The 24,109-nt window shown below is 50.1% G+C and overlaps 1 protein-coding gene across 1 annotated transcript in view; it reads right to left on the bottom strand.

Annotated features, from left to right (window-relative positions):
* Positions 1-5,458: 5,458 nt before the first annotated feature.
* KIAA0753 (KIAA0753 ortholog) overlaps positions 5,459-24,109 on the bottom strand; it is a 164,617-nt gene continuing 145,966 nt past the window's right edge. Inside the window, exons 15-16 of the mRNA XM_075335277.1 lie at positions 7,908-8,120; positions 5,459-6,725 (exon numbers count right to left, since the gene is read on the bottom strand). Coding sequence (XP_075191392.1) covers positions 6,602-6,725; positions 7,908-8,120 — 337 coding nt within the window. The 3' untranslated portion in view covers positions 5,459-6,601. The remainder of the gene's footprint in view (positions 6,726-7,907; positions 8,121-24,109) is intronic.

Genomic DNA, 24,109 nt, shown 5'->3' with positions numbered 1-24,109 from the left:
CTGTGCCCCAGCACCCTTGGTTTTCTGCTGCTGTAGTCTAGCCATTCCAGAAGAATATAGCTAAGACTAGCGACTGTACAGTGCAAGGTATAGCATATCAGCATAAACACAAATGAACACCTCAGTCGTGCAAAACAAGCAGCCTAGAAAGCCTGTGCTTTAGCACACCTGCTTTCCTGCTGCTGATGAGTCGCTCCCCAAGCGGGCATACAGCGACCTATGCAGTTAAAAACAACACATGTATACACTGCATATCTATTGTGGTCAGCACTATGTGTGCCCTTACCGCCCGCCTATAAGCGGGTGTATGAACGCCACTGTCCTGCCTTGGTGCCCCGAGCTCTGTAATGGCTGCCGGCTTCTTCCCCAGCTCGTGTGAGGAGGGGCGGGCCGTGGGCGTGCCCCCAAGGCAGAGCGGGAATCCGGCGCCCGACAGTGTGCAGTGAGAGGGCTGGAGCATGTAAAAAGGCTCCAGCCCTCGGCGCTGCTGATTGCTAAGCGCCTGTCCCCTTCCCTGAGTGACAGGGAGGGGGCGGGAACGAAGCGGCACTAGGCCGCAGAAGCCGGGGACTGGAGTTATAAGCGCCGCCGCCGTAAAAGCGCGGTCGGCGCCCAGTCCCCGGCGAACTACAAGTCCCAGCCGCGCCGCCGCTCCCGGAGCGTCCGGCGCGGTAGTTCCCAAAACACAAAGTCACTCAGCAAGGCTGCAGTGACTGTAACCCTTTACTGTCCCCGGCGCACTAGCACACCCAGCAAGTCTGGAGTGTGCTGTGCCTGTGTGTACGGGGACACAGAGTACCTGTAATGGTGCAGGGCCATGTCCCTGAACGGTACTCCAGCTCCGTATCCAGCAGGTTCAAATGGGTCTGTGGATGGAGCCCGGCATCAGAGCTTTGAGGCCGGCAGGATCCCACTTCCACAGAGCCCCTCAGGGGGATGTGGAAGGAAAACAGCATGTCAGGCTCCAGCCCTGTACCAGCAATAGGTACCTCAACCTTACAACACCATCCAGGGGTGAGAAGGGAGCATGCTGGGGACACTATATGTGTCCTCTTTTCTTCCATCCGAAATAGTCAGCAGCTACTGCTGACTAAAATCTGTGGAGCTATGCGTGGATGTCTGACCTCCTTCGCACACAAAGCTAAAACTGGAGAACCCGTGATACCACGGGGGGGTATAGCCAGAGGGGGAGGGGCCTTGCACTTTTTAGTGTAGTGCTTTGTGTGGCCTCCAGAGGGCAGCAGCTATACCCCAATCGTCTGGGTCTCCCAATAGAGCGCTGAAGAAAAAAAAAGTTATAGCTCTAAGGCTACTTTCACACTTGCGTTCAGCGCATTCCGTCACTGTGGAGAATAGCGCAGTCAGTTAACGCACTGCGCTATTCTCCATAGACTTGTATAGATGACGCACTGTAACGCAAGTGTCTGCGTTGCATCCGCTGGACGACGCAGCGTCGTTATTTTGACGCTGCGTCGGGCGGAAGGAACGCAGCATGTAACGGTTTTTTGAGCAGCGCAATCCGTAGGAGTTCACTGCGCATGTTTTGTTTTTTTTTGTTTTTTTAAAATCACAAACTTTATTTTTATTGTCTCTCGGTGGCCGAAGCTGAGCGCCCGCCGGCATGTGACCAGCGCTCAGCTGAGCGCCCGCCAGCATGTGACCAGCGCTCAGCTGAGCGCCCGCCGGCATGCCCGGCCGCCGGCATGTGACAGCGCTCAGCTGAGCGCCCGACCGCCGGCAAGTGACAGCGCTCAGCTGAGCGCCCGACCGCCGGCAAGTGACAGCGCTCAGCTGAGCACCCGACCGCCGGCATGTGACAGCGCTCAGCTGAGCGCTGTCACTTGCCGGTGGCCGGTCGCTCAGCTGAGCGCTCTCACTTGGGCGCTCAGCTGAGCTCTGTCACTTGCCGGCGGCCGGGCATGCCGGCGGCCGGTCGCTCAGCTGAGCGCCCAAGTGAGAGCGCTCAGCTGAGCGACTGGCCACCGGCAAGTGACAGCGCTCAGCTGAGCGACTGCCCGCCGGCATGCCCAGCCGCCAAGTGACAGCGCTCAGCTGAGCGACCGGCCGCCGGCATGCTCGGCCGCCGGCATGTCAGGGCACTCAAGCTGATCGCCCGGCCGCCGGCATGTGAAGGCGCTCAGCTGAGCGCTCGGCCGCCTGCTATTGAGAGCGATCGGCTGATCGTTCACAATAGTCGGCTGCCGGTAAACTGTAAAGAAGAAGAAAAAAAAAAAAAAATAAAGGTTTTCCGTTGTTTTGTACGATCCGTAGCATTGCGTTGTGCCACTATATGCAACGCATCCGTTGCATCCGTCACACAACGCAATGCTACGGAAGCCGTCCAACGCAAGTGTGAAACTAGCCTTAGAAGAATGTGTAAAAATGCCCCATCAGGAAGGGGTTAAGGAGAGCATTTGCAAAGACCTTAAATTCTGATCTTCCTGTGTCACTAAGATGTAATAAAGAACAAAAACACGTGTTTGCATAAAATATTTATGAAAAAGAATAAATACAAAATAATTTATCAATATAAAATTACACAAATTTTCCTGATTGTGTGAACAATGTGTAAAGAATGGTCATTATCCCAATCAGATGGTATGGGGCGGTTATTACAGTTAGCCTTCATTAGAAAAGACGTCCATGCTCAGAGTCTGAATCCACCCCCCGCTCCAGCGCTGCCTCTCGATTGGTCTCCAATGGAGCGGATTATAATAATCCGCTGAGGGGTCCGGTGACGTCATGGCTTCAGGTGTTGCGGGGACGGTTGGAGCAGAAGCACTGGCACGTGGAGCACATTCGGGAGGTATGACTACATTTCTTCTATAAAGAAGGCTTCCCTATGTTATCAGAGCAGAAACCCCTTTATGTAAAAGGCTGTAACTCCATAAGATTCCCTGTTCTGATTCACAGTATCCAACTACATTTTTTAATTTTTTTCCCCTCAAGTCGTAACATACAAATTAGAATATAACAAATACAAGGCTGACTACACATGGATCCTGCTGGTGAAGCAGAAAAGAGGATTTCTATTACTGTTTGTTTGTTCCGATTGTCAGATACTAAATGTGTTTCCAAAATAATTTCATTAGTAAATCTGGGATTTTGCCTTTTTAAACCACTTAAAACATTTCTTTGCTGTTTGACAATATTCACTAGTCGACCAGAGGACTTCATTATGTAAGAAATTTAATGATCACATACATATTCTAGTGAATTACCTAAAGGGAACCGGTCAGGTCCCCCTATGCCCTTCAACCCAGCAGCCTTCATACCTGAATGCCCAAATACTCTCCTAACCAGCCCTGTATAACGCTATTCACCAATGTTTAAAAAAAACCACAAATTAAAAACCTTGCAGTCCCTGTGCCAATCAGGACCTTGACTAGTCGCAGTGGCGTTGTTTCCCCAGAGTAGTTGGCCCTTTTTCCATGTTATCAGTCTCCTGTGGGCGTAACAACATGATTTACACAAGCTGATGTCCCCACCAGCCAATACAAATCTTGCCCATGCGCAGCTCATTTTGCCAGCATTCTTGCACCTTTGAAGCCGGGAGTACGCTTCCAGTCCTCATTAGGCGCACTGTGCATGTCCAGAAGATGTGTACATGAGCCATTTCTGAAGTTACAGTCATGCGCAGTGCGTCTAATGAAGCTGGAACCTGCTTTTCAGACGCACTGACGCGGTTGGCATGAGCGTCACGCATGTGCGAGATTTCCATTAGCTGGCTGTGATGCTGGCACAGGGGTGTGATAACATGGAAAGAGTCGACTAGTCTAGGGAACTGATGCCCCTGTGACTAGTCAACGCCCTAAACTAGCATAGGGACAGCCAGATTTATTTGTGTTTTTTTTGTTTTTTTTTTATTAAAACATTCATATTAGTGAATAGCATTATACAGAGCTAATAGGGAGGGAATTTGGCCATACAGGTAAGAATGCTGCTGGGTTGGAGGGCATAGGGGATCTGACAGGTTCCCTGTTAGGAGTATAATGTCCAGCCTGTCAGTGTTATATTGTCAGGCAGCCTATCAGTCCTTGCTTTTTTTATGGACGTAATAGGCATCGGTACATGGCAGACAGAAGCCGGTGCTAAGCGTACGTTTGCCACAGACACCCTGCGATCATGCAAGTTACACCCCATTAGCACAGACATATCTGTACTTATAAGGGAATGGGTTAAATAGTTGAGCTGCTTAAAGGAGTTTTCCCACGAGCAAAGTTAATTTTAATCAATAGATCTTAGTATGGAAAACGGCTGGAAATACAAGAAAGCGCAATAGGGTCATATATCCGTGGATATGTTAAAAACACAAAGGGCAAATACGCTCACCTTGAAGGGGTCTGTGGACACAACTCCTTTACAAGCCTCAAACAGCTGCCGCGGGTCCTGCAGTGCAAGTCGAGAGAGATCAGGAAAACGGACAAGTTCTGCACCGCTGATAATCCAAAACTGTCACACCCGGTAAGGAATGGATGACCTGCGGTTTATTTACAGTCTACTTGTTTCAAAACCTTCTGGTTCCTTTATAAGGACAAAACCCTTCATCAGGTTTCATCCTAATGAAGGAAAATGAAGGTTTTGAAACACATGTAGATTGTAAATAAACCGCAGGTCATCCATTCCTTACCGGGGGTGACATTGTATTGGATCATTAGCAGTGCAGAAAAAGTCATTTTTTTTCCTGATATCTATGGAATGAATAGATTTTGAAATAATAATTTCCACAATTGGATATGTTAAAAACAACAAAAAAAAAAAAAATATGTTCCTGTGCTGAGATAATCTTATAAATGTGTCTCTGCTGTGTACTGTGCAATGGCAGTGTCTGACCATACAGAGACATGGTCTGATCACAGCACATCTCCTGGGTTGGGGAGGACACAAAAAAGTACCAAGACATTACAGCATGCGATCACAGCTGATTCTCTCTGAGGTAAAAAATTTCCATGTCTATTTTTACAAAACTTTTTACATCAAAGAATTACTTTCGATCCTGTGCTGTAAATGCAGGCGAAGAGAAAGTTTTTTCGGCACTACTCACATGCACAATCTGTAACAGTGAAAGAACATCCCCATCCACTGTACGTGTACATGGTCCTCAATTTCAATAGTCTTGAAAATTGAAAATATGGAAGCAGATAATAAGGAAATGGCACTCACCGTCCTTAAAAAATATTTTCTGTATTAGATCATTTGCAAAACCAAGTTTATGGGAGTCGCAGAAAGCACATGGACGACAGCAGTTTCAGGTTAACAAATCACAATTCCACTGGTCCCTCCTGAATGATCTAATAAAAGAAAATATTTTATCAAAGGACGGTGAGTGCCACTTCCATTTTTTCTGCTTACATATTTAGGAATCCTGTGCTGTAATGTCTGTATATTTTTTACTTATTCTCGGCCCAGGAGATGTGGTATGATCAGACCATGTCACTGTACGGTCAGACATGACCATTACACAACACATAGGAGAGACAGATATCAGATCTCAGTACAAGAACATTATTTTTATTTTTTTAAAAAACACATCAATTATAGAACTTATTATTATTTCAAGATCTAGTGATAAAGCAACTTTGTTCCTGGGCAAACCCCTTTAATGGGAACTGTTAGCACAGAATGACAAAGAATAGGCCCTCGGTGCATCATGGCGGGGCTAATCACCTGCTTGTCTTCCCTCTCCTTCCCCCTCTTTCATTGACAGCTCTGGCTTCATGGAGCCAGAGATAGATGGAAAACAAGCAGGTAGGAGGATGTATATAATGGTTAGCCCCAGCAGGATTCACTGAGCACTTGCTTTTGGCTTAAACAGTCATTCTGAGCTAGCAGAGTCCTTTTAATAATACTGCCCACCAGAGGTTTATCTCAATCAAATGAATGGAATTGGGCTGCAATACCAGACACAGTCACTACTAGAAGTGAGGCGCTGTGCTGTATAGAGCAGTGTCATTAAGTGATATTCGCAGGAGCCTCACAGCCCCATTGTTGTCCTTTACTCATGCTTACATTTTCTAGAAAACAGAAACCCCTTGAAACCTAAATCAGTGATCAAATATGTATAAAAATATGACTAGAAAAAAATTCCCATAATCAGGAAAAAAAAAAAAAAAAAAAAAAAGTGATACAGCAGCTTTCACACTATTTTTACAGTTCCTATTAAAAAAAAAACAAAAAAAAAAAAAAAGCAGCATTGTTTGATCTCAACACTGAGGAAATACTTTTTCACATCATCTACTTGTAGAAAATATGTTTTTTCTTTCCTCGTTTCCTTAATAGGAGCTGATCTGCAAAACCAGACATCGACCGCAACACACTGAACGCAGCGGAGCTGTTCTGTGCTCAATGTTAAGGTCTGGCCGCCTCCGGAGCGAAGAGTTCATAGGTGGGGGAGTTGCTGGGTCCCTGCGATCAGTTATTGATGGACTTCTCATAAGAAGAGGTAGATGTTATGAAATACTCCAACATCCCATATAAGAGAGACGATACAAAGAATGCCTATACAAAAAAGAAAAATCTTGATTTTACGAACGTCCAGATAAAATCTTTTTTTTTTACTAAAAATAAATTAAAAAAATTGAAATTCGCCCAGTTTTAACAACTAGTTGTTTTCTGTAGGCTCCATGAACTCTGATGTGAAGACTGCTTCTGCGTAGCCCCCGCACAGGTCGTGTAGTTCTGCAGCTACCTCACCGACGGCGTCATCCAGGAGTTCCTCTGCCAGGCTGCAAATACAGAAAGAGTTACTTACACTGAAGACCAGGATCCACTCATTCATTGGTTGATGGTTTACAATTGCTTAAAAAAAAAACAAAAAAACATTTACTACAGAGAAAAAAAAAAAAAAAACAAAAACGAAAAAAAAAAAACTACTTATTAAGGAAGTCACAAAAGACAAACATTTCTAAAAATTGAAGTCTTTTCTCCTGTGACGCAGAAGCACCAGCTCCTAGGACAGACGCAGGTGCCAGGATTTGCTGCATCCCCTGTACACTATGTAATCAGTCATTTGTGTAACAATGTGTGTATAGTACTATGAAGAAATCTAGACAGTGGGAGCCAGAAACACCGCAGCCTGTGAGGGAAGGCTTCTACATTCAAGGACGTTCATCCCCTCAAAGTGCTGTGAATGTCAATCACCCAATTTGGGTCACGTGACATGTCCTCCAAAAGGGTATAGTCTCTTTTAAAGTTCGATGTTTGTACAAAACAATCAGTGTGCGGAGCTTGGGTGCTGTACGAGTGGGTACGGCATACGTTAGTGCCCATTCTAGCAGTTTAACCACACAAATGGGAAAGTAAATAGCTTCTACAGTATCAAAAGATGTTTGATGGAGGGAGGGGCTCTGCTACCTCACCATTGGTATCTGGGGACACAACAGAAGTTGCATAGTACCCATAGCCCACTATGGCAACCAGGCCCCCAATGCGACCAGCTGTTAGGACTAATAGACTATAATGCATGGGGAGAGTGGATGACCCTGCTCTAATCAGGACAACCCCTTTAAAGCCTTGTAAAAATGTTAAGGAACATCTCAGAGCAAATCCTTACCTGCTATTGTTTATAGGGGTTGTCCACTTTCTGCACATCCTCTTTTAAAATGGAGTAGTCCCCCATGTAAAATAAAAATAACTAATTCCCCTGTGACCCGGTTATGCCTCATGAGCCCTGCAGCCAATTTCACAAGAGTCCGGGGAGACCCAGTACCAATTCAGGAAGGGAGCAGGTTTGTTTGTTTTTGTTTTTTTTTTTTTTTACAAGGGGGCTACTTATTTTAAAAATGGATCATCCGGGTAGTGGGCAATCCTTATAGGATTGTTTCATACATACTCAGGATATCACACTATGCATGATCACAAGGAGACTTGTGGCATTAATAGCTAACACATTTAAATAAATCACTTACCTATCTGTGATGTGCCATGGGTTAAAATCTCCCACCTCCTCGTGGGAGGTCAGATGAAGGTGTCGATCAAAATTCTGTGTGTAATTGTGGATACTCTTCAGCATTTGTGTGGGAACAGAAAGACTCAAGAATCCCTTGGTGCCCTGGATAGGATGCTGGACAGAGAGGTGAGGAGAACGACGAGCCAACTCTTCCTTGTGTATTTGTAGTGAGCTATAAAAAAGCAGAAATACATCAGTGATCACGTCTCAGGCTGCATTCACATAGCATTTGCCGCTACGTTCAGTAGCTCCAGGATTCAGGCAAATGCATTGACGGAGTCATTTACTATAATCATGCAGATGAAGTCAGTGTGCTCGGTAAGGCGTCATTTTTGGCTATATACGCCTAGTTGAGGTGAGCAGCAAGACACGTGGCCATGACACACTAGACTCCTTCTGCATCATTATAGTCAATACTATATCTATACAGTAATTAGTGAAACTGAAGGTTTTGTCTAAAAATTATATCCTACTTTTTTCAGTTTAAAAATATTTATTTTATAAAACCATTAATCCAAGTAAAAGGATACATTTTAACATTGTAGTTTTCACATCTGCCACAATAGACTAAGGGCGGCTTTGCACGTTGCGACATTGCACGTGTGATGTCGATGGGGTCAAATCGAAAGTGACGCACATCCGGCGTCGCAGTCGATATCGCAATGTGTAAAACCTTTTTGATACGATGAACGAGCGCAAAAGCGTCGTTATCGTATCATCACTGCAGCCTCCGACATTTCCATAATGCCGATGGTGCGACAGGTACGATGTAGTTCCTCGTTCCTGCGGCAGCACACATCGCTGTGTATGAAGCCGCAGGAGCGAGGAACATCTCCTTACTAGAGTTGAACGCGGTTCGCGGTTCGAGGTTCTCCAGTTCGGGGCTCGAGTGATTTTTGGGGGTGTTCTAGATCGAACTAGAACTCGAGCTTTTTGCAAAAGCTCGATAGTTCTAGATACGTTCGAGAACGGTTCTAGCAGCAAAAAGCAGGGCTTTTTACAGCTACAGTGTGCAGGAGCCATCGCTGGCAGCCTGCCACAAGCTGGTAACCAAGATAAACATCGGGTATCCAAGCAAAGCGCTTTGGTTAGTAACCCGATGTTTATCTTAGTTACGTGCAGGAAGCCCACACTTCCCGCTCAGCTCACTCCGCCCCCTCCTGCCCGCGGCATGTACACATACACACACACACACGTACACATACATACATACACACACACACACACACACACACACACACACACACACACACACACACACACACACATCCCCCCCCACCCCCCCCCGCTCGGCTTACCTGCGGTGATGAAGTCCCGCCATCCCGACCTCAGCGCTGTCACTGTCCTCCATGGCCGCCGCTTGTCACATCACCTCTCGCTTCCGACCCGAGACTAGCGGTGACGTCACGGACCTCTCGCGATATTTGGCTGTGAAGGTGCCGGTCACTGAACTCAGTGACAGGGGCTGTCAGTGTGCTGGAGATCAGCGCAGGTAATGTACCTCGCTGACAGCAGCACTTGTCATGCCCTGCAGTGACCTGGGCTGACCCATTGATGTTAGCTCAGGTCACTGCACTGCTCTCCCAGCCAATGGGGAACATCCTGATCTTCATTGACTGGAACAGTGTGGATCGTCATGGCAACCCCTTGGATTACAGCAGACCTGGATTTGTTTTTCATTCTAATAAATTGGTTAAAGAGGGAATGTTTTGGGGAGTGTTTTTTCAAATAAAAAAGAGAATTTTGTTACTTACCGTAAATTCTTTTTCTTATAGTTCCGTCATGGGAGACCCAAACCATGGGTGTATAGCTACTGCCCCCGGAGGGCACACAAAGTTACTACACTCAAAACGTGTAGCTCCTCCCTCCTAGCATATACACCCCCTGCTAGCCAGTCCTAGCCAGTTTAGTGCAAAAGCTGAAGGAGGACATCCACCCACAAGAAGAGACACAGTAAAATCCGGAAGAACCGGAACCTCTGTCTACAACAATAACAGCCGGTGAAGACACACGGAACAAGAAACCTGCCAACAGGCAATAGGGAGGGTGCTGGGTCTCCCATGACGGAACTATAAGAAAAAGAATTTACGGTAAGTAACAAAATTCTCTTTTTCTTTATCGTTCCTATGGGAGTCCCAAACCATGGGACGTTCAAAAGCAGTCCATGGGTGGGAATAAACAGACAACTGAGAAGCAGGCAAACCTAACTTCACAAATGGGCGACAGACGCCGGACAAATGCGTCTGCCCAAGCCCGCGTCTGCCAAAGCATGAGCATGCCTTGGGTAGTGCTTCGAAAAAGTATGCAGACTAATTCGAGCTACAGTCTGACAGACCTACTGAGCCGTAACCTGGTGCCTGAAAGCCCAAAAAGGCGCCGACAGGTCTGATCAAATGTGCTCTGATCCCCGGCGGGGAAGGCACTTGAGTACACTTGTAGGTCTCGGAAATGGCCGACCTAAGCCAACGAACCAGGGTCGGCTTAGATGCCGAGAGACCGCTACGCTGACTAGCAGTGAGCACCAGAGAGAGGTGCACCGCCTAATAACGGCGGTGCGAGACACATAGATCCGGAGCGCCCGCACCAGATCCAGGATATGCAACGCTTCCTCAAAGCGATGAACAGGAGCCGGACAAAAGGAAGGCAGGAAAATTGCCCCGGATAAGGTGGAAGCAGTAACCGCCTTAGGGAAAAAAGTCCGGAGTCGGATGAAGACCACCTTGTCTTGATGCAAAAGACCAAAAAAGGGGGTGACTCCGAGAGAGTGCAGCCAGAACTCTCTGGCGGGAAATTATAGCCACTAGAAAGACTACTTTCTGTGAAAGATGAAACAAAGAAACCTCCCCAAGAGGCGCAAAGGGGGGTTTCCGGGAACCGGGAGGACCGGATTAAGGTCCCAGGGCTCCATAGGCCGCCGGAAAGGCGGAATGATGTGAGATGCGCCCTTAAAGGAGCGCACCGGAGCCAGCCGGACGATACGCCGCTGGCACATACTGACAGAGCCGAGACCTGTCCCTTAATGAGGGATAATCCTAGCTGTAGACCGGACTGTGGAAGGGACAGGAGGGTCGGCAAGGCCAAAAAGGTCAAAGGACACTTTGGAGCTCGAGTCATAGCGGAGATGACTACAGGAAGGATATCAGAAGTCGCCAAGATCCAGGACTCAAGAGCTACGCCGTCAATCTGAGAATCCAGAATTCTGACGGAAAAACGGACCTTTTGAGAAAAGGTCTGAACGGTCCGGAAGATGCCATGGCAACCCAACGGACAGAAGGAGCAGGTCAGAGTACCAAGCCTGCCTGGGTCAGTCTGGAGTATGAGAATGACCCGACGGCCCCCTTTACTGATCTTGCGCAGGACTCTGGACAAGAGGTAGAGGGTGAAATACGTAAAGAGACGAAGCTGGGATCAAACATGAACCAGTGTGTCTACCGCAAAACCTGAGGATTGTGGACCACGGTTGGACAGCTGAAATAGTCTGCCTCGCAGTTTTCACATCTAGGATGTGGGCTGCGGATACGGTGGACTAGGAGTCCCTTGTCCACTGAAGAATGTTGAGCCGCCAAGATTGCTAGGCGGCTGAGTGTCCCGCCCTGGAAGCTGATGTAGGAAAAAGCTGTCACGTTGTCCAACTGGACTCGAATGTGCCTAGCCGCCAACAGATGGTGAAGGCTTAGAGAGCTAGAAATACAGCTCTGATTTCCAGCACATTGATCCAGAGGGCTGATTCGGACAGAGTCCAAGCGCCCTGCGCTCCACAGTGGAGATATACTGCTCCCAAGGCGGATAGGCTAGCATCCTGGTGAGGATCACCCGGGATGGGGCCAGGTTAAGGAGCGCCCCTGAGACAGAGTGGCCGAAGCCACCACTGAAACGAGCCCCTGGTCAGTGGCGAAGCCACCACCCCGTGGGAGGAGGGAGTTTGCTTGTACAGCGGAAAACATCCAGTCTCAGAGGACGCAGGAGAAACTGGGCAAGGAATCGCTTCCATTGACGCCACCGTCTGACCAGCACCTGTATATGGTGTCTGATAGAACGACGTCGACCGCCAGCGGAGGGACTACTGATCGACTAAGAGCAGCTTCACAAGTGCCGACAGAGTCTCGACTTGCGTCCCTGAGAACCTCTGGTTCGAAGTCAGAGTGGACTTGGACAGAAAGACAAGCCACCCGAAAAGGTTAGAGTGGCGAGAGTGAGCGAAGCACTCTGCTAAGAGTCAGCACTGGATGAAGCCCCGACAAGAAGGCCGTCCAGGGCAAAAGATCACTGCCAATCCCTAGGGGTGCAGGACCCTAATCACAGCTGCCCCAATGAGAATACTCGAGGGGCCGTGGCTAACCCCAAGGGAAGAGCCACGAATTGGACCACTCCGATTGTCAAAACGTAGTCAACGCTGGTGTGAAACTGCGATTGACTCCTGCAGATAGGCATCTCTGATGCCGATGGCTGCTAGGGAATCTCCTTGGGTTCTTAATTGATCCGGTGAAAAACACACGGAACAAAACCGAGACTCCATGAGAAAACGCCACACCTGACCATGCTTGAAAAGCTAAAGATCCAGGTCGGAAGGCACCGCCCTCTTCTGGGACTAGGAATAGATTTAAGCAAAAATCTCAGAACCGTTCCCAGTCGGGAACCGGTACAATTACTCCATTGGCCTGCAAGAAATGCCACGGCCTGTGAGAAGGCGGCGGCCTTGGAGCCGGGAGGAGTTGACAGAAAAAATCTGTTTGGCGGGTGGACAGAATTCCATCCTGTGGCCATGGGAGATATAATCCCGCCCCCACTGAACGGAGACGTGTTAGAACCCACGTCGCCAGTGGAGAGAGCCTGCCACCGACCAAGGAGGTTGTTGGCGTGGCTAGATAGCTCGGAGGAAGCTGACTCAGTGGCAGCATCTCCTGCAGTCTTCTGAAGACGCAGCCTCGAGCCATTTGGTTCTATGAACCTAGGCCGAGCTAGAGGACGATCAGACGGAGGAACGGAAACCACCGAAACCTCAACTGATTCCTGCCCTGGACAGGTTCCCTGGTTTGGGTTTGTGGCAAGGAAGAACACTCCCCGCCAAGAGCTTCCTTAATTTCATCCAGTTGGTTCCGAGGAAACTGGACCCTCCGAAGCCACAGGAGCCTGCGGATAGCGAGGAAAGTAGCCAAGACCACCGCCGTGCGGTGTCCAGCATGGCAGACCTGGCATAGGATGAAAAGACTGAAGTCTGGAAGTTCAGGCAACCGTTTTGGGCATAGAGTCCCTGTGAGGGAATGCATCTCCTCCAGAGAAGCAGAGAAGGTACAAAAAAACCGCACTGCTGTAAAGCTGAGGAGAACGAAGCTCCTGCCGCCCCCATACCGACTTGGCCAAAAGGACAACCGGGCGGACCGCAAAACCTTAAGTGAGGAGCCATCAGCCACTGACATAACGGTCCGGGCTGAGCCACCTGAGGTGAATGAGCCCACTTCTTGACCACCATTGGTGGACAGGGGAAACACAGTCCTCAGAATCACGCTTCATGGGAAGCGACTGTCAGAGCGGACCCTGGGCTGGTCACAGGGGCCTGAAACTGGAGTGGTTAAGGAACACACGTTGTGTTCACCTAGATAAGGTAACTCCGGCGGATTGAGGTCCAGTACAAAATTAATGTACCGTGGGATCCTTAGAGGTGCCGTCAGCCACTGATACAACTATCCGGGCTGAAAGTCTAGACACCGGAGTGGCCACCCTTGGCGAATGAGTACACTCCTTGACCACCTCTGATGGGAGGGGGAGACAGGCAGCAGAACCCCGCTGTGGGGTCTGCAGGACTGTGGGCTTGAACGCAGCGGGCTGAAAACTGGAGTGGTTAAGGAACACACTCCTCATCCTGTTAAAGGTATACTGATGCCTTTCTGCCAGCGGGGAATACTCCCCTGATACAGGCGGATGGAGGTCCAGTACAAGGATAATGGACGCAATCCAATCATTCGCATCTGCATCACCTACGGACGGATCAATGTACATAAAGTAGCGTCCGAGCCCCTGGTAGAGACATCCTCCTCGTCCAGTGAGTCAGCTCGTAATCGGAGCTGCGGGACGGGGAGGACAGGGGACCCTGCGTCTCCCTGTCAGGACGGGGTCTGAGCCCATAAGGAGAGTCCCTTGTGAGCTTTGATGAGCGAGCTGAAGCAGAAAACGCCCTGAGAAGGGGGCTGCATGCTCAGCAGATGCCGGGACAGCCGACCCCTGGAAATAAGATTCCCCCAGGGGTCAGCCACCGAAACCGGAGCAGCTGGAGGGACCATTAATGAGCCTCCAAGCTGAGGGGCCACAGTGGTTATGAGCTCGGTACAGCCGTACGAGACTACCTGCAGTGGATAATAAAAACAGCCTGCAGCCTCGCTCTGTGACATGCTGCAGAGGTGGGGGCTCTGTCTAGAATGTCTAGAATACCCAAGACAGTGGTTCAGCCTGGGAAGACTCCAGGCTGAGGCACCACCACATAAGAACCATTACAGTGTGGGTCTGTGCTGGTTCAGACAATATAAGCTTACATGCAGAACATGTAGTGTACAGCCCTGGAGCTTAGCTCCTAGAGTGAGACATGCTGCTGAGGAGGAGGTTCTATAATAAAGAATTAACTCCTTCAGAATGCCCTGAGAGTGTATAAAAGTGCACAACCAGAGGTTGTGACTTATCAGGCCGCTATTATGAGTGCCCTCCGGATTCCAAGCCTGGACCCCCAGCCAGATATTCACTCCCTCTGCACTGCAGAGCAGCCAGCGCCGACCAGTGTTCTAAGAACGCTGAGAAAATGGCGCCAGAGTGAGGGGGGGGCAGGGGTTAACCCAGGAGCGGGAATCGGAGGGCTAAGGAGATGTACAGGGGAGGGAATCATCTCCTCAAAAAGGAGTGTCCTCCCCTGTGCAGAGCGGCCGGCGGGCGGCGCTGCAGTGTCCCCCTGCATGACTGACATGCAGGGGAACGAAACGAAACTAGGCCGCGGCTGAAGCCGGGGCCTAGAGTTATGCATGCGGCCGACAATCAGGCATTATCGGCGCGGTTCTCAGTAAAAACCGTGGAACCGGCCGGAAACACAGTAAAAAGCAGCATTATCAAAGTAAATCACTGTCCCCCACAATAAAAGTGCCCCACATTGCAGAAGGACCCTCTGAATAACGTCTCTATACTTAGCTTTGAGACGCAGGGCCCAGTCCCTGGGTGGGGGTCAGTGCTCCGTCCAGCAGGGTCCTGCAAAAGGGCTGCGGATGGAGACCGGTCTCCTGCAAGGCAGTGAGAACCGTGTTGGCTCTAACTTCAAGCCAGAGCCCCTAAGGCATGGTGAAGGAGCGCGGCATGAAGGGCTCCTGCCCTGAAGTCAACCTTAACAGCACCGCCGCCAGGGGGGTGAGAAGGGACATGCCGGGAGTCCAGTGGACCCGCTTTTCTTCCAAATCTTTAGAAAAAATGAAAAATCAAAAAAGGATGCATGTGTGTGTGTTGATCCTCCAGACACAAAGCATGAAACTGGCTAGGACTGGCTAGCAGGGGGTGTATATGCTAGGAGGGAGGAGCTACACGTTTTGAGTGTAGTAACTTTGTGTGTCCTCCGGGGGCAGTAGCTATACACCCATGGTTTGGGTCTCCCATAGGAACGATAAAGAAAATGTGTTTGTCGTCTATTTTTTTTTATTACTGACTGGGTTGGTGATGTCAGGTATCTGATAGACAACTGACCTCACCAACCCCAGGGCTTGATGCCAGGTGACATTACACATCTGGTATTAACCCCATATATTACCCCGTTTGCCACCGCACCAGGGCGCGGGATGAGCTGGGGCGAAGCACCAGGATTGGCGCATCTAATGGATGCGCCACTTCTGGGGCGGCTGCGGCCTGCTATTTTTAGGCTTGGGAGAGTCCAATAACCATGGACCTCCCTAGTCTGAGAATATCAGGCCCCAGCTGTCTGCTTTACCTTGGCTGGTGATCCAATTTTGGGGGACCCCTACGTGTTTTTTTTTTTAAATTATTTATTTAATTTAAAATAACAGCGTGGGGTGCCCTCAGTTTTGGATTACCAGCCAAGGTGAGGTTGCCAGCTGTGGTCTGCAGGCTGCAGCCGTCTGCTTTACCCTAGCTGGCTACAAAACTAGGGGGAACCCTACGTCATTTTTTTTTTCATTTTTTTGGCAAAATACAAAGCTAAGCACCCCTTAGTGCCACATGAAAGGCACCAAAGGGTGCTCCACTTTTTCTCCACTTTTTCTCCGGTCGGTCTACCCATTAGCTCTGCCATGCATACTGTAGCTCTACACCTACTGCACATGTTACTTTATGATTGACATCTTTCGTACCAGAGCTGTCTAAGCCTACTCTGACCCCATATTTGTCATTACTATATTGTCCTTGTACTGTATTATGACATTTGTATCATGTGTTTCATTTCTTGCTGTGTTGCAATTTTTTTGCTGCATCCCAATTGTACCTCTACATTGTTCGAGTTTATGTTATTGTTCTCTCACTCTTATGTGATACTGATTATTGTCATTTTTCATGATTACATGCAGATAAGTCCAATCTGACGAAGGCTCAGGCCGAAACGTCATTTGTAACTTGTTTTGGACAAAAACATATATGCTTATGAAAAGAAGGGAATTTTGTTACTTACCGTAAATTCCTTTTCTTCTAGCTCCAATTGGGAGACCCAGACGATTGGGTGTATAGCTACTGCCTCCGGAGGCCACACAAAGCATTACACTAAAAAGTGTAAGGCCCCTCCCCTTCTGGCTATACACCCCCCGTGGGATCACGGGCTGCTCAGTTTTAGTGCTAAAGCAAGAAGGAGGAAAGCCAATAACTGGTTTAAACAAATTCAATCCGAAGTAACATCGGAGAACTGAAACCGTTCAACATGAACAACATGTGTACCCGAAAAAACCAAAAATCCCGAAGGAAACAGGGCGGGTGCTGGGTCTCCCAATTGGAGCTAGAAGAAAAGGAATTTACGGTAAGTAACAAAATTCCCTTCTTCTTCGGCGCTCCATTGGGAGACCCAGACGATTGGGACGTCCAAAAGCAGTCCCTGGGTGGGTAAATTAATACCTCAAGTTAGAGCTGCAAAACAGCCCTCCCCTACGAGGAGGCAACCGCCGCCTGCAGGACTCTTCTACCTAGGCTGGCGTCCGCCGAAGCGTAGGTATACACCTGATAATGTTTGGTGAAAGTGTGCAGACTCGACCAGGTAGCTGCCTGGCACACCTGTTGAGCCGTAGCCTGGTGTCGTAATGCCCAGGACGCACCCACGGCTCTGGTAGAATGGGCCTTCAGCCCTGATGGAACCGGAAGCCCAGCAGAACGGTAGGCTTCAAGAATTGGTTCCTTGATCCATCGAGCCAGGGTGGATTTGGAAGCCTGCGATCCTCTGCGCTTACCAGCGACAAGGACAAAGAGTGCATCCGAGCGGCGCAGGGGCGCCGTGCGGGAAATGTAGATTCTGAGTGCTCTCACGAGATCCAACAAATGCAAATCCTTTTCATACCGATGAACTGGATGAGGACAAAAGGAAGGTAAGGAGATATCCTGATTGAGATGAAAAGAGGATACCACCTTAGGGAGAAACTCCTGAATCGGGCGCAGCACTACCTTGTCCTGGTGAAAAACCAGGAAGGGAGCTTTGGATGACAGCGCTGCCAGCTCGGATACCCTCCGAAGAGACGTGACCGCTACCAGAAAGGCCACTTTCTGTGAGAGTCGAGAAAGTGAAACATCCCTCAGAGGCTCGAAGGGCGGCTTCTGGAGAGCAACTAGTACCCTGTTCAGATCCCATGGATCTAACGGCCGTTTGTACGGAGGGACGATGTGACAAACCCCCTGCAGGAACGTGCGTACCTGAGGAAGTCGTGCTAGACGCTTTTGAAAAAATACCGATAGCGCTGAGACTTGCCCTTTAAGGGAGCCGAGCGATAAGCCTTTTTCCAAACCAGATTGCAGGAAGGAAAGAAAAGTAGGCAATGCAAATGGCCAGGGGGACACTCCCTGTGCCGAACACCAGGATAAGAAAATCTTCCACGTTCTGTGGTAGATCTTAGCAGACGTGGGCTTCCTAGCCTGTCTCATGGTGGCCACGACCCCTTGAGATAATCCTGAAGATGCTAGTATCCAGGACTCAATGGCCACACAGTCAGGTTCAGGGCCGTAGAATTCAGATGGAAAAACGGCCCTTGTGACAGTAAGTCTGGCCGGTCTGGTAGCGCCCACGGTTGGCCGACCGTGAGATGCCACAGATCCGGATACCACGACCTCCTCGGCCAGTCTGGGGCGACGAGCAGGACGCGGCGGCAATCGGACCTGATCTTGCGTAGCACTCTGGGCAAGAGTGCCAGAGGGGGAAACACATAGGGCAGCTGGAACTGCGACCAATCTTGCACTAAGGCGTCTGCCGCCAGAGCTCTGTGATCGCGAGACCGTGCCATGAAAGTTGGGACCTTGTTGTTGTGCCGGGACGCCATTAGGTCGACGTCCGGCCTTCCCCAGCGGCGACAGATTTCCTGAAACACGTCCGGGTGAAGGGACCATTCCCCTGCGTCCATACCCTGGCGACTGAGGAAGTCCGCTTCCCAGTTTTCTACGCCGGGGATGTGAACTGCGGATATGGTGGAGGCCGTGGCTTCCACCCACATCAGAATCCGCCGGACTTCCTGGAAGGCTTGCCGACTGCGTGTCCCGCCTTGGTGGTTGATGTATGCCACCGCTGTGGAGTTGTCCGACTGAATTCGGATCTGCTTTCCTTCCAGCCACTGCTGGAAGGCTTGTAGGGCAAGATACACTGCCCTGATTTCCAGAACATTGATCTGAAGGGTGGACTCCTGCTGAGTCCACGTACCCTGAGCCCTGTGGTGGAGAAAAACTGCTCCCCACCCTGACAGACTCGCGTCTGTCGTGACCACCGCCCAGGATGGGGGTAGGAAGGACCTTCCTTGTGATAATGAGGTGGGAAGAAGCCACCATTGAAGAGAGTCCTTGGCCGTCTGGGAAAGGGAGACTTTCCTGTCTAAGGACGTCGACTTCCCGTCCCATTGGAGGAGAATGTCCCATTGAAGTGGGCGCAGATGAAACTGCGCAAACGGGACTGCCTCCATTGCTGCCACCATCTTCCCCAGGAAGTGCATGAGGCGTCTTAAGGGGTGCGACTGGCCTTGAAGGAGAGAGTGCACCCCTGTCTGTAGTGAACGCTGCTTGTCCATCGGAAGCTTCACTATCGCTGAGAGAGTATGAAACTCCATGCCAAGATATGTTAGTGATTGGGTCGGTGACAGATTTGACTTTGAAAAGTTGATGATCCACCCGAAAGTCTGGAGAGTCTCCAGCGCAACGTTCAGGCTGTGTTGGCATGCCTCTTGAGAGGGTGCCTTGACAAGTAGATCGTCCAAGTAAGGGATCACCGAGTGTCCCTGAGAGTGCAAGACTGCTACCACTGCTGCCATGACCTTGGTGAAAACCCGTGGGGCTGTCGCCAGACCAAATGGCAGGGCTACGAACTGAAGGTGTTCGTCTCCTATAACGAAGCGTAGAAAACGCTGGTGCTCTGGAGCAATCGGCACGTGGAGATAAGCATCCTTGATGTCTATTGATGCTAGGAAATCTCCTTGAGACATTGAGGCAATGACGGAGCGGAGAGATTCCATCCGGAACCGCCTGGTTTTCACGTGCTTGTTGAGCAGTTTTAGGTCCAGAACAGGACGGAAAGAGCCGTCCTTTTTTGGCACCACAAACAGATTGGAGTAAAAACCTTGACCTCGTTCCTGAAGAGGAACAGGGATCACCACTCCTTCTGCCCTTAGAGAGCACACCGCCTGCAGAAGAGCATCGGCTCGGTCGGGATGTGGGGAAGTTCTGAAGAACCGAGGCGGAGGACGAGAACTGAACTCTATCCGGTACCCATGAGACAAAATGTCTGTTACCCACCGGTCTTTGACCTGTGGCAGCCAAATGCCGCAAAAGCGGGAGAGCCTGCCACCGACCGAGGATGCGGAGAGAGGAGGCCGAAAGTCATGAGGCAGCCGGCTTGGAAGCGGTTCCTCCGGCTGCTTTCTTTGGGCGTGAGTGAGTCCGCCAGGAATCTGAGCTCCTCTGCTCCTTCTGAGTCCTTTTGGACGAGGAGAATTGGGCCCTGCCCGAACCTCGAAAGGACCGAAACCTCGACTGTCCCCTCCACTGTTGAGGTTTGCTTGATCTGGGCTGGGGTAAGGAAGAGTCCTTACCCTTGGACTGTTTAATGATTTCAGCCAATTGCTCACCAAACAGTCTGTCTTGAGATAATGGCAAACTGGTTAAGCATTTTTTGGAAGCAGAATCTGCTTTCCATTCCTTTAACCATAAGGCTCTGCGTAAAACCACAGAGTTGGCGGACGCCATTGACGTACGGCTGGTAGAGTCCAAGACCGCATTGATAGCGTAAGTCGCAAACGCAGACATTTGCGAGGTCAAGGACGCCACTTGCGGCACTGATGGACGTATGACAGAGTCCACCTGCGCCAGACCAGCTGAAATAGCTTGGAGTGCCCACACGGCTGCGAATGCTGGAGCAAACGACGCGCCGATAGCTTCATAGACAGATTTCAACCAAAGGTCCATCTGTCTGTCATTGGCATCTTTAAGTGAAGCCCCATCTTCCACTGCAACTATGGATCTAGCCGCAAGCCTGGAGATTGGGGGGTCCACCTTTGGACACTGGGTCCAGCGTTTGACCACGTCAGGGGGAAAGGGATAACGTGTATCCTTAAGACGTTTGGAGAAACGCTTATCTGGATAAGCATGGTGTTTCTGGACTGCTTCTCTGAAGTCAGCGTGGTCCAGAAAAGTACTCAATTTACGTTTGGGATACCTGAAATGGAATTTCTCCTGCTGTGCTGCTGCCTCCTCCGCTGGAGGAGAAATATCCAGCAGTCTATTGATGGCCGCTATAAGATCATTCACCATGGCGTCACCATCAGGGGTATCCAGGTTGAGAGCAGTCTCAGGATTAGACTCCTGATCACCTAGCTCTGTCTCATCATACAGAGAATCCTCTCGCTGAGACCCTGACCAGCGTGATGACGCCGAGGGTCTCTCCCAGCGAGCTCGCTTAGGCTGCCTGGGACTGTCGTCCGATTCAGAGCCTTCAGCCTGTGATGCCTGGGACCCCTTTGGAGCACGGATTAGTTCCAACTGAGGGGGACCGGGGAACATTGAATCAGCAGTGCACATGGTCTGAGTGACCGGCCTGGACTGCAAAGTTTCTAGAATTTTTGTCATAGTCACAGACATCTTATCAGCAAAAACTGCAAACTCTGTCCCCGTCACCGGGGCAGGTTTCACAGGAGTCTCTGCCTGGGCCACTACTAGCATAGACTCCGGCTGACGAAGTGGCACAGGGACCGAACATTGCACACAATGGGGGTCAGTGGAACCTGCCGGTAGATCAGCCCCACATGCGGTACAGGCAGCATATAAAGCCTGTGCCTTGGCACCCTTGCTTTTTGCGGATGACATGCTGTTGTCTCCTCAGAGCAATATAGGGGTATAAGCCAAGAAGCGACCGTACAGTGCAATATATAGGTACAAACAAAAGTACACAAAACAACACTGTGGCACTAGTGGGGTCAGCACCTAGGTGCTGCTTACCGCCCGCTTAACAGCGGGTGTGTGGTCGCCAGAATCCCCTGTCTGGGTCTCCCAGGGCTATGTCCGTTCTCCAGCTCAGACTGCGTGCAGGAATGGCTGCCGGCGTCCTGTGAAGAGGGGCGGGCCGTGGGCGTGCTGCAGACAAAGAGCGGGAAACTGGCGTCCCACTGTGCCCAGTGAGAGGGCTGGAGTATGTAAATAAGACTCCAGCCCTCGGCGCTGACTATTGTACAGCGTCTCTCCCCTTCCCTGACTGACAGGGCTGGGGGCGGGAACGAAACGTAACTAGGCCGCAGAAGCCGGGGACTAGATTTATAAGCGCTGCCGTCGTAAAAGCACGGTCGGCGCGAAGTCCCCGGCGCACCACAAGTCTCAGCCGCGCCGCAGTCTCCGGGGGCGGCCGGCGCGGTAGTTCCCCACACATAAACTCACTCAGCTAAGCTGCAGTGAGTATAACCCAAGCGCGCAGCGCTACTGTCCCCGGCGCACTAGAACACCCAGCAACGCTGGAGTGTGTCTGTGCCTGTCTGTACGGGGACACAGAGTACCTGAATGTTGCAGGGCCTTGTCCCTGACGGTACCCAGCTCCGTATCCAGCAGGATCTCCGGGTCTGTGGATGGAGCCCGGCCTCAGAGCCTGGAGGCCGGTAAGATCCCACTTCACCAGAGCCCTCAGGGGGATGGGGAAGGAAAACAGCATGTGGGCTCCAGCCTCCGTACCCGCAATGGGTACCTCAACCTTAAACACCGCCAACAAGAGTGGGGTGAGAAGGGAGCATGCTGGGGGCCCTTTAGCATGGGCCCTCTTTTCTTCCATCCGATATAGTCAGCAGCTACTGCTGACTAAACAGTGGAGCTATGCGTGGATGTCTGACCTCCTTCGCACAAAGCTTGAAAACAGCTCGTGATCCCACGGGGGGTGTATAGCCAGAAGGGGAGGGGCCTTACACTTTTTAGTGTAATGCTTTGTGTGGCCTCCGGAGGCAGTAGCTATACACCCAATCGTCTGGGTCTCCCAATGGAGCGCCGAAGAAAAATATATATGGGCTCCCGCTGCATTTTTTGTATTGCTAGCTAAGGGTAATCCAAGCAGCTACTGGCTGCTAACCCCCACTGCTTGGTGTTACCTTCACTGGCAATGGAAAATCCAGGGAAGCATTTTTTATTTTTTTTGCCAAAAAACTACAAAAAAAGGACGTGAGCTTCGCCATATTTTTGTATGCTAGCCAGGTATAGCAGGCAGGTGCTGGAAGAGTTGGATACAGCGCCAGAAGATGGCGCTTCTATGAAAATGCCATTTTCTGAGGCGGCTGCAGACTGCAATTCGCAGCAGTGGGGCCCAGAAAGCTCAGGCCAACCTGTGGTGCGGATTCCAATCCCCAGCTGCCTAGTTGTACCTGGCTGGACACAAAAATGGGGCAAAGCCTACGTCATTTGTTTTCTAATTATTTCATGAAATTCATGAAATAATAAAAAAAGGGCTTCCCTTTATTTTTGGTTCCCAGCCGGGTACAAATAGGCAACTGGGGGTTGGGGGCAGCCGTACCTGCCTGCTGTACCTGGCTAGCATACAAAAATATGGCGAAGCCCACATAATTTTTTCAGGGGGCAAAAAACTTCTGCATACAGTCCTGGATGGAGTATGCTGAGCCTTGTAGTTCTGCAGCTGCTGTCTGTCTGTATGGAGAAGAGCAGACAGCAGCTGCAGAACTACAAGGCTCAGCATACTCCATCCAGGACTGTATGCTGAAGTTTTTTGCCCACCAAAAAAAATGACGTGGGCTTCGCCATATTTTTGTATGCTAGCCAGGTACAGCTGGCAGCCACGGGCTGCCTCCAACCCCCAGTTGCCTATTTGTACCCGGCTGGGAACCAAAAATATAGGGAAGCCCGTTTTTTTTTTAATTATTTCACTTATTTCATGAAATAATTAAAAAACAAATGACGTGGGCTTCGCCCTATTTTTGTGTCCAGCCGGGTACAACTAGGCAGCTGGGGATTAGAATCCGCAGCACAGGTTAGCCCGAGGTTTGTGGGCGCCTCTGCTGCGGATTTCAGTCCGCAGCCGTCCCAGAAAATGGCGCCATCATCTGGCGCTGTATCCAACTCTTCCAACAGCCCTGGAGCCGGGTGGCTTGTTGGGTAATCATGAGTTAATACTGGCTTTGTTTTACCAGCCAGTATTAAGCCAGAGATTCTTAATGTCAGGCACGTTTGACCCGGCCATTAAGAATCTCCGATAAAGGGTTAAAAAAAAGACACCACACAGAGAAAAAATACTTTAATAGAAATAAATACACAGACACATTAGAGACTCCATCTTTATTACCCCCTGTCAGCCCTCCACGATCCTGCTCTTCTGTCTTCTTTCTTTCTAGTGTAGTAGTAGTGACGATTGTAGTGAGGAAGGATGAGATTCACCAGCTCATCACTTGGGGCTGGGGAACCTCCATCCTCACTACAATCATCACTAGTGTAGTAGTAGTGACGATTGTAGTGAGGAAGGATGAGATTCACCAGCTC

This window comes from Anomaloglossus baeobatrachus, chromosome 2, assembly GCF_048569485.1.
Source record: "Anomaloglossus baeobatrachus isolate aAnoBae1 chromosome 2, aAnoBae1.hap1, whole genome shotgun sequence".
Lineage (NCBI taxonomy): Eukaryota > Metazoa > Chordata > Amphibia > Anura > Aromobatidae > Anomaloglossus > Anomaloglossus baeobatrachus.
The sequence above is the reverse complement of the archived record's forward strand: the minus strand, read 5'-3'. Positions and strand labels throughout refer to the sequence as shown.